Raw genomic sequence first — 11,132 nt, forward strand, 5'->3', positions numbered from 1 at the left:
TCGATCTTTAGGATCCGACCAAGCATGTTTAGCGACCATAGTTGTATAGGGAATAACCTTCCGAGGTTATACCTTATGGTCACATAGTTTAAGTAGTTGTATGATAGGTAGTTTATGTGCCTTAGGAAAATGACCAAAATGCCCTTTTTATGCATAATTGGATTTTAAGCATATGTAACCCAAACATTTGTCACTTAACTGATTATACAACATAATTAAACATGTTTAGGCATATAATACTTGTCATAGGACTAGTTAGACGTCTCGAACGCGCATTTGCGCGAACGACGTGTTAAAGTAGCGTAAGCTACCTTAATGGGTCGTAACGGGTCGAAAGCACTTAGGTAGGTTTCAATCTAGTATGTAGGCATTGTTAAACCATGTCATGTGAGTTCCTATAACTCATTTTGGTTTACAAGACCTCATCCTATCCGATCTTCCGACTTAGGTCCCGTTTATTTATATAGTTATTAGGTTGCCGATTGATTCCGTGCTCCCTCTAGCTTTGCTTGGTTGTTGTTCAAAGACCACTAAGCATTCTCAGGTGAGTACATAGTTCCCCTATTTTACTGTTTTCAATTGTTTTGGGGTGATTCATATGTGTTAAATGATTTCGATGTTTTAACGATGGTTTTTGAAAACGATTAAAATGGTTTATATTAAATTAATAACGATTTTGATAAAGTGAACAAACTTGTTGGTTGTAATTACATAACGAATAACATTCATTAGTTTTGGCCAAACCGACCAGTATTAGGTTATGGTACCATAGGATCTGACAAATCCCATTATCAGACTGCACCCATGGTTATGTGTGGGTTAGGTGGGTAGCGACCGAATCTGTGATTGTTAATTTACCCCTTGGTGGTTTATTAATGCGGAAGGCGAGATAGTCGAGTCACGAAGGTTTGAATGTTATTAGCGAGATGACCAAAAGTAGTTTCACTATTAAAACGAGTTAAACGATTTTGGGATAGGTTAAACGATTTGAAACGACTTAAACGAGATAAACGATTTGGTTAAACGATTGGTTTTGGGATGTGATTAGATAATGGGACAGGTGTAGCATGATAAAAGCATGGTATATACGCCGCTGTTACATCTTATATATAAATGCTCTTATCATATTACATTTTGTGTCATTATTTAGTTCACTGGGGAAACGATTTTAAAACGATGTCACACAATGAGGTTTTCGAAATGCTATAAACCATACGAGTTTTATTAATGAGTTTTTACGAGATGTTTTACAATTTGATTTGATTAAATAAATGTTTTGGGTTAAGAATCATGGCTACGAGATTTTATAAATTATAACCAACTTGATTTGAGTTGGTTAATTATGTCGCAATACTATATTTTTCAAAACTAGGTTTTAGTTAAGTATTGCAACATGTAAACTAGCCATGAATCTGACACTCTCATAAGACCTAGTCTATAACCTTCCTAGGACCCTAACACAAGATTCTTGTGTTTAGATCTTAAAATAATACCGTCACCTATCCTTAGGTGATAACCATAACGAGAACACAATAATAAATCCGCTTTGAAAATTAATCATATGTTCTCGATGATTGATTACTAGGTTTTGAACCCTCTGTTATAAGGTTTTGAACCCTTCCAGTTTGATTCATCATTGGCTTTGTGCCTTCTGAGTTTTCAAAATCTCGTCAAAGTTTGGGTCTAAATAATGTGAACACGTGCAAACTGGAAGAGTGAATGCATGTACACTGAGTTTTCTGTCTAAAGCTAGAGTGTTCGTACAAATCCGCAGTATCGGACCAGTCACTCTTACCTGGGAACTCTTGGGGTGAGTGTTCACTTATAGGCGAGCATGTCTTCAGTGATACATTAATATGACCAATTTACTTTGATTAGTCACCATCTCATTTGTTTGCCTTAGGTAACAAATAAATGATCGCAATTTTTATGCGTTGTCATTCTGTTTTGGTTACCTGATAACATTTCATTCATTTCTTCCTATGTCTTCCATTTCCTCTAGAATGTCACTTCATAGCAACGACGCTCAGATGTCCGAACAGGCTACTAAAGTTGCCCAACGAATAGGCGAAGTAATCCTGAAGACTACTGAATTAGCTGTTGCCATGTCATGTCTCCAGGATGAAACCACTAGAGAAGCATCAAAGGAAGCAGAAGCCAAGCCTTCAAAAAGGTCAAAGAAGCATAAGACCTCAAAGAATCCTCCAGCCGTTGCACCAAATCAAGAAGGACCTGGTCAGGTGGCAACACCACCAGCCAAGAAGCGGTACTTTGGAACTGCTCCTTTCTGCAATCGATGCAATGGCCATCATCCGAATCAAGCACCTTGTTTCAAATGTACCCATTGTGGACGATGGGGACATTTGGTTAACATGTGCCGCTTTGTCATCCAAAATAAAGCTGTTGCAGGTCCTACTGTTGCTCGAGCACCATACGAAGGAACAGCCCCTTTGTGCCATCAGTGTAACCTCCATTACCATGCTAGTGTCAAATGCCAAAGATGCTTCAAGTGTGGACTTGTTGGTCATTTGGCAAGAGACTGTCGTTCAGTCGCTATGTTAAACCAAACTATTCAGAACCCTGTTCAACTTCAAGCAGATCCAGCACAAGCTCATTTTCCTCTTGGAACTTGCTACTTCAATGACGAGACGAGTCATTTCAGGGACAAATACCCAAAGTTTGTCAATGCAAATCTGACCCACGGATGAGCATTGGGCTGATTAGAAGAAGCTGATGCTTGAAATAATTAGAAACTTATGCTTTTGTATCTTTTGTTGAACTCTGAAACAACCTGTTTAGTTTAGAAATAAATCGTTGTTCACAATTCTGGTGTACAAGTGTAGCTACATGTGTGTATGGCATACCCCTATAATACCTACACCAAAGAACTATGTTCTTTACAAACTACTCTTGTAGTTCTCCCATTCATGTGATCGCTCATGATTTCCTCGAAAATTCTAAGTACTCGTTTCAAGAAACGAAGTACCGAATATAAGTGACATTTTGAGTAATCACTTTAAATCCTTGGTTAGATAACTAAGGGTATTACTTTTTTGACCTTATACCCAACCTCCAAATTCTGCTTCATATGTCACCTTGGCAGATCTAGCACCTCAACTTCATGAGGATTCTACCTCGTGCGTTGACTTAAGCACGTCTAGTGCAAGGTTTCGAAGCGTCTCCTGCTATTCGAATTCCAAAATCCATATAGGATCTTATTATCTTCACAATTAGATCCTTGTGGATGATTATCGCTCAAATCGGAGCCCTTGATTGGATTCTTTGTACGCTTTAATACGTACGTTACAATTCAGTAAGGACAAAGCCGAAATTCTTATTAGGATCTTCCTATCTTCATAGTTAGATTTTAATATATTTAAAGTGCCAAATGAAATCTACGGATTGGATTGCTGGTATGCTTTAAATACCGTGCCTAAAGATAAAAAATTAAAGGTCAGGTTAAACAATTATGCGATTATGTGATTATGTGTTTCTTTTATGTTTTTGTGTAATTTGAGTTTTCCGATATCCAAATCCTCGTAGAATCTTCCATATCTCCATATGAGGGATTCATAGTAGGATATCCAAAAGTACTACCTTAAATCCTTAATGGGCTTCTACGTAATATTTAAGACCCTTGGATTATAAGTACCATTCCATAATTCGAAAAAGACCCCTTGAGTGGTCTAGTTAAAAGATTGATTCAGAATCTGGTTAAGAATGGCATGTGATGATATAGCTGAAAGGACCCTATGGTGGTCCAGTCACACTCATCACAGGTTCGTTCATTTGGTTTTTCCCTACACATTATCAAATACACTATGTGGACTATGCAAGGAATTACGTAATTATGGACGCGTACAGAATTTTGAAATTCAGTGCACGGAAACCACAGTAAGATTTATCATGTGTAAGAACTGATAGTGGCAACAATAACGGAACGTGAACAATGTAATGGAGGTACGGTGGATGCACCGATGGCGCTTCATATACTTGTATATAAGTGTCCCTCTTACATTGCAAACATAATGTTATTAAAGTTACTAGAAGTTCAGAACCCTAACCAGTGTTGCCTTATCTTTTCGACTTCATGTTTCGAAATGCCTAACTTGTCTCAAAGTCAAGGCTGAACATCAACGACCTTCTGGTTTGCTTGTACAACCAGAGATACCGGTTTGGAAGTGGGAGAACGTTGCTATGGATCTCATCACTAAATTACCGCGTACATCTAAAGGTCACGATGCTATATGGGTTGTTATCGATCGATTAACGAAGTCAGCTCATTTTATTCCAATTCGCGAAGATCTATCTGCTGATAAACTTGCAAAGATTTATGTTGAATAGATTGTATCTCGACATGGTGTTCCTTTGGACATCATATCTAATCGTGATGCTTGATTTTCATCTCATTTTTGGAAGGCCATGCAATCTGCTATGGGAACCCAACCAAATCTAAGCACTGCTTATCATCCCCAAACAGATGGACAATCTGAGAGGACGATTCAAACTTTGGAGGATATGCTTAGAGCATGCGTGATAGACTTTGGTGGTAATTGGGATTCTCATCTGCCATTGATCGAGTTCTCTTACAACAATAGTTATCATGCTAGCACCAAAATGGCACCATTCGAAGCTCTTTACGGTCAAAAATGTCGTTCACCTGTCTGTTGGAATGAGATCGGTGAAGCTCAGATTAGTGGGCCTGAGCTCATTCCGGAAACGACAGACAAAATCAAGAAAATTCGCGATAATCTTGTGAGAGCTAGAAGCCGTCAAAAGAGTTATCCGGATATGTGACGCAAGCCCCTAGAATTTCAAATCGAAGACCATGTCCTACTCAAGGTGTCACCTTGGAAGGGAGTGGTGAGATTTGGAAGGAAAGGAAAACTTGCACCACGATATGTTGGACCATTTAAGATTGTTGAAAGAGTAGGAAAGGTTGCCTATCAACTAGACCTACCTCTAGAGCTTGGAAATATTCATCCAACTTTTCACGTGTCCAAGTTGCGAAGTTGTCTAGCTAACGCTAATCTTTACGTACCACTCGATGAAATCCGAATCGATGAAACGATGCACTTTGTCGAGAAACATGTGGAGATAGTGGATCGTACATTCAAACAGTTGAAGAACAAACGGATTCGTTTAGTCAAGATTCGCTGGGAATCCAAACATGGCCCAGAGTTTACTTGGGAACGTGAGGACCAAATGAAGGCGAAACATCCGCAATTGTTCTCACAAGTTTCCTCTAGTTAAAATTTTGGGACGAAATTTCCTAAAGTAGGGGAGACTGTGACAACTGTGCTCTGTAATCGACGAACAATGTGTTCTGATGTTATTATGTGTGTATTATATTTGGTGATTTTGCGATTCGATTCGATTCCGATTTCAAGCTTTAAATCGCTTTCTTGAAAGTTATACGCAAACTGGTGCGTAAACATCATCAGTTTAACGCGACAAACACTCTGGGATAGTGAAATAGGCTTAACATACCTTAAATAACCTTCACATAACTTAGAAATAAGTTTTGGATGGTTTGGTGTGTCGAAAACAAGTTTTTCGATCGTAGGGACTATTTGTGTCAAACTGCGAAACTATACCAATTTGTATAGTAACGAACATTCCGAAACTTGATCATAAGTTAAACGTACCCTAAATATCTTTTACATAGCTTAGAAATAGGCTTTGAGGGGTTCGGTATGCTAAAATAAACTTATTGGTCATTCAGGGACTAAAAGCGTAAAAAAGTGCACAAGTTTGCATTTTCGCGCATATCTTACGTTCTGAATATATCCGGACACCCAAAAATTTATGTGATCATTAAAATATTTTATTTTAGTGATTGGCATGATAAAATTCCATTCGTCGCTTAATTTGGATCGATTTTGCGTTCGTTACGACTTCCGTCGTAATTAACCAAACAACGCGATCATACCACCAAACGAACTGACATCCGAGATATTTTTGAGCATTTTTTGAGTTCCCAATACTTTAACTTCATTTTAGAGCCTTGAAATGAGATTAACGGGGCTTAAACGTGTCAAAAATGGGCCGAAATGCATGTTTCTAAGCTGCAGGGACTAAAACTGACAATCTGCCAAACTTCCTCAGGCGGGGCGCGTAATCCTTAGTAAAACCTTACGTGGGGCACGAGAGCCTATCAGACAGAAACATTGAATTTGGTATTTTACGGTTTTGATCAGTGGATTTCAATGCTAGGGGCTTGTTTGTGTGGGGAACAGGTCCCCCAATCAGTCCTTAACACTTGTATGACCTAGATCACGCCCTCTTCTTCAAGAAACGATCCTAACGGTTTGCGAAAAACTATATATAGCCCAACCATTTCATTTGTTCATTGCTCATTTCTCTCCTCTCTTCTCTACAATCTGGTTTGGGAGCTCTCTCAACTGATTGGAACTTGTTTTTCTTGTAGAAAAGATAGCAAGGACCCATAGTGAGCATTCTTTCATTCTTTTTATTGCTTTCCTAGTTTGTAAGTCCAGGAACTATCAACCGGATATCAAAATCACAATCACGAGTGCGGAATACTGATGAAAGTGATAAGAACAAGAACTTGAATGATTATAATCAAAGTGCACATGGTTTCTAGAGAACCGTCTGGTACACCAACACAGAAATCGAAAATGATAATGAAGAACCTCTCAACCTCTCTAAAATTGTCTAACAAATGTCTAACCTAATAATGACCTAGGCTCACCCTATTTATAGTTACATAGGGTGGCCTAGTTACAAGTTGGGCCAAGCCCACATGCACATTACTAACCAAACAAGCCCAAATCCCTTAATTAGCCCACATGGCTTATTCCATTACTATCTAACCCACTACAAGGCTACGCCCAATAGCCTATAATTATGTTTGATAAAGATAGGCGTAAACCTACACCATTATAGGGCCTTACAATATCCCCCTAGGTTTATGCTGTCTTTATCAAACTGTCGTCTTCATTATGTTTCTGTGGGAAGATACTTCATCTTTTCGTCTTCAAACTTGGGCTCTTTTGTTCTTCTTACTCGTGATCAGCTTTGCTTGAAAATCTTGTTGAAAAGAATGCAAGCGGAGGATTCTCAACAACTCTTTTCTTTGTCAATGTCTTCAATTTCAAGCAGGTTCACAGGTACTTCTTCACATGTACTATCACTGTCAGATGATGACTTGTATCTGGTTCTTCTGACTCATGTACATCTTGCTATTCTGATGCTTCAAGCTTTGTCAGCAACCAACAGCATCTCAATCTTCAACAACCCCTGTTTCTTGATTTAACATTAAATTCTGCACATACTCAAAAATTCATAAGCAAACATTTTTGTGAAACAGAGGAAAGTACCACATGAACACTCGGTACATCCAAGTATTTGTACTTGGATTTCACAATTCAAATTTCATTCAATTTATGATGATCCATCAAATCTTCAAGAACGGTTAATTTTTAAAACAAATAAAACAAATAAACACTCTATTTTTGGATTTTTCAAATGATTTTTTTTAATCTAACGATATAAACTTAAACACAAATAAACAAAGAAACTAATATACAATTACAAATTGCAATGGGATCAAATCACAGTGTTTTAGGCTAGACTACACTTATCAACACTAATTTACTTTGGGTGATCCGAGCGATTACCAGTATGTTTGTCCCCTTAAACTTATCTCCCTAGGCCTTTTTCAAGTGATGGTCTGCAACTGATTTATCATGTTTTCATTTTAAATTTGTATGAACACTCAAATCAATCACGATCAATTCCCGGAATTTTAGATTTGAACAGACTATCATACGAGTAGTTTCCCTACCACATATTTCACAAGCCCGTTCTAGAATTCTGAAATCTTGACTGGGACTGGATTGAGAAGAGAAAAGAATAGATCAGCAGCAGAGATGGATATAATATTCAGATCAAATGAGATTTTCTCAGTTTGATATAGGTTTTTTTTTTCGGGTTTCTTTTGGGCACTAGAGGGCCTCTTTCGGGTGTAATTGATCTATAGCGCGACAACGTGCAGCTAGGTCAGCATGTATCTGGATGCAGCAGAAGCTGTCGTTGCCTAGCACCTCCAGGTCAGCATGTATCTGGATGCAGCAGAGGAGGTACACGAGTTGGACAGAAAAGATTTCAGAACTAGAACGAAATTGTGTGTATCGGGACATCACACACGCATTCAGATAGCCATGTCCTAATTCCAAGTGACCGATCTTTCCTGAGGTCATAGAGTAAATTTAGTGTTCTAAGCAGTACCAGTCAAGGAGTCCAGCCATCAGGATAAAGCCTACTAGCACATCACTCTGGAGTCAGACCATTTCAATATTGGTCTTACATGAGTCAGCCCTTAACCATAATGAAATTATTTCATTTCCCATGAATGCAACAAAATATTTTTGATTTTTCTATTTTTCTCTTTTTTTTATATTTTCTCATTTTCTCTATTTACAGATGGATATGTTTAGATATCCCCCTAAATTTGTGCGTAAATCTTACGCGCAAATTTACCTGACAAACGAAAACATATGTACAAAAGAAACACAAAAGAAAAATGAAAATATTTTTGTTGTTTTTGCATAACCATTCCATCATAAGATTTAAGACTAATCAATATCGAAATTAGAATATGAAATTCAAATGTGTACCTTTTTCGCTGATCTTGTCTTACTTACTTCTTTTATCTCCTTCAAAAGAAACATATCAACTGTAAAAATATACCTTTTGCAACAGTGAGATGTTACCCGTTATGTATCTGGAACAACCGCTATCAACATCCAAGGATTGTCAACAGCTCCTCCTTGGTTGTCCCTGAAAAGTAAGGAGATTAGTAAGACATTGGTGCCCAGGCCATCGTGGTCCTGGGTATACCTGAAGCATCAACATAAGACACTTCTCGAAAGCACATGTTCCCTTTAGATGCAAGGACTGGTGATGTCGCTGCTTTCTGTTTTGCCTTCCAAATTTGTTTAGGCTTCTCTAATTTCTTAGGAGCCTTGGGCAAAACAGTTTGCTTTTCAACCCTTTTATTTTTCAAAACTTGTTTAGGTTTCAAAGCTTGTTTTCGTTTAGCTTTTGCAGCATTCCAGTCCCCATCAGATGGTTTAACCTGGGGATGCTTATTCATCATTGCCTTAGGCTTTTCAACCTTCATCGGCTTAGAATAAGAGTTGTCCCTTGGTGTAACCCTCTGATGTTATGTATAGTATGGCACGTAGGGACGATGTGTGCAATTCCTAGCAATGTGACCGGGTATGCCGCAATTGTAGCAGGTCTGCTTCTTTACGTAAGGAGCATATCCCGATCCATTCCATCCAACCGATGCTGAGTATGAGTTATACGATTTGTTGGATGATTTGTTTGCAAACTGTTCAAACTTTCTCCTCTGCTTCTTATGTCCCTGTTTACAACAGTTAGCACATTCATTGGATTTAACATTTTCATTTCTAACTGTTGGCTTTGGAGGAACATATTTATTTGAAGGGCCTCTCAAAGCTGGCTCAGAAACAGCCTTTCTCACATAAGGAGAAGCATCAGCAGACAAATTAGATTTCTTAGAAAAAACATCGTCAACTTTTTGACACACAACGTCATCCTCCTCAACCCAATCCTCTACTATTACCTCATCTGCACATGAAGTAGAAGCATCAGTAACACTCACACACTTAACATCAGGGACTGGCCTTGTTGTTTCAACTTCGGACGTTGTGGGCTCAGTCACTGTTTCACTGCTTGATTCAGCTTAACCACCTGAGTTACATTCCTTTTGTAGTGGCTCTGCTGAATCCTCTACTGCTGAGTTAGCTGCTTCAGAAGACTCACAGCTGGATTCACTAGATTCAACTGATTTCAATTTCTCAGAATCAGTTGCTTCAGGTGATTCACATTTGGAGTCAGGTGGAGCAGGTGGCTCAGATTCTACTATTGTTGGTTCTGATTCAACTATTTCAGGTGACTCGTTACTAGACTCAGCTGAATCAACTAACTCTGACTTTTCACAGTTAGCTGTCTCTGAGGAGTCACATGACGAATCAGATGGAGCAGCTGAATCAGTTTGTTTGCGACACCATTCAAAAAACTCATTTAACATAGCAAACTCAAGATTGGTCGATTTAATTTGAGACTCTTCCCTTTTATTTTGCAATTCAGATGGTTTTTGAGAAATTGTTGATTCAGTATTATCTAACACTTGAAAATGCTTATCAACATCAGCATTTTTCTCAAAATTTAAAGTCTCTGTGTGGTTTGAAACTTCAGCAGGTTTCACGAAAGTTTTATCAAATGCCTGTTTTTCTAGAATAATTTCAGTTTTATCTGGCCTTGTGATTTTAACTTTCTTTGGCTTAACAGACTCAACCTTCCTATCCTCGGGCTTCCCATATTCCATTTCAGGCAAATCGGCTATCTCCTCATCAGTCATGGGAATTGAGGAATAGTTATGGTTGTATGGTGGGGGTATAGCTACAAAACCCAACCCCTTATTCCTCACTTCCTTTTTGCTATACTTTAACTGTTGATTTATCATTTTCTCAACCTTTTCACTTGAAACATCAAATTTTTTGAAATTAAACTCAGTGTTTTCAAAGGTCGATTTTAAGTTGTCTAATTCAACAGTTAATTTTTCAGATAGCTCCTTAAAGTGAAGATATCGACATTTTGCTTCGCTTAAATCACTATGCAACTGTCGAATGTCACGTTTTTGAGCCTCTACCTTATATGTCACACCCCCAAAATCCACCTGCGGATAACACCCGCTTTGAGGGCGTGACTGACCAGGATCCAGCCACAAATTATACTGAATAATTAAATTGATAACAAAAGTAATACTTACTAACCATAAGATTAGCAAATATCAAGTTCAGAGTTAAGGGTTTTAAGTTCAAACAGTTAATAAGTAGCGGAAGCATAAGTAAAGCAGTTTAAACAAAGTTCATAGTTCAAAATAAGGTAACACCCAACACAAGGGTGAACAGACACTACACGTTCCCAAGCAGCAAGCTCCTTCGTCACGGGTTACCTGCAAAGCATGCAGTAAGGGGGTCAACAATAATGCTGAGTGAGTTCACTAGTTGTCCAGTTTTAATTACCAAAAACTTGTTTCACCGGTTAATTTATCCGTTTATACATGCCATGGGGAG

The 11,132-nt window shown here is 38.3% G+C and overlaps 1 protein-coding gene across 1 annotated transcript; it reads right to left on the reverse strand.

The window, feature by feature from the left end:
* Window positions 1-9,190: 9,190 nt before the first annotated feature.
* On the reverse strand, window positions 9,191-10,519 carry LOC110881654. The gene is made up of 2 exons (XM_022129856.1): window positions 9,754-10,519; window positions 9,191-9,621 (listed from the first exon to the last, which is right to left on the reverse strand). The coding sequence occupies exons 1-2, from the start codon at window positions 10,517-10,519 to the stop codon at window positions 9,191-9,193; spliced, it is 1,197 nt and encodes a 398-aa protein (XP_021985548.1).
* Window positions 10,520-11,132: the final 613 nt, after the last annotated feature.

This window comes from Helianthus annuus, chromosome 10 (assembly GCF_002127325.2).
Source record: "Helianthus annuus cultivar XRQ/B chromosome 10, HanXRQr2.0-SUNRISE, whole genome shotgun sequence".
Taxonomy (NCBI): domain Eukaryota; kingdom Viridiplantae; phylum Streptophyta; class Magnoliopsida; order Asterales; family Asteraceae; genus Helianthus; species Helianthus annuus.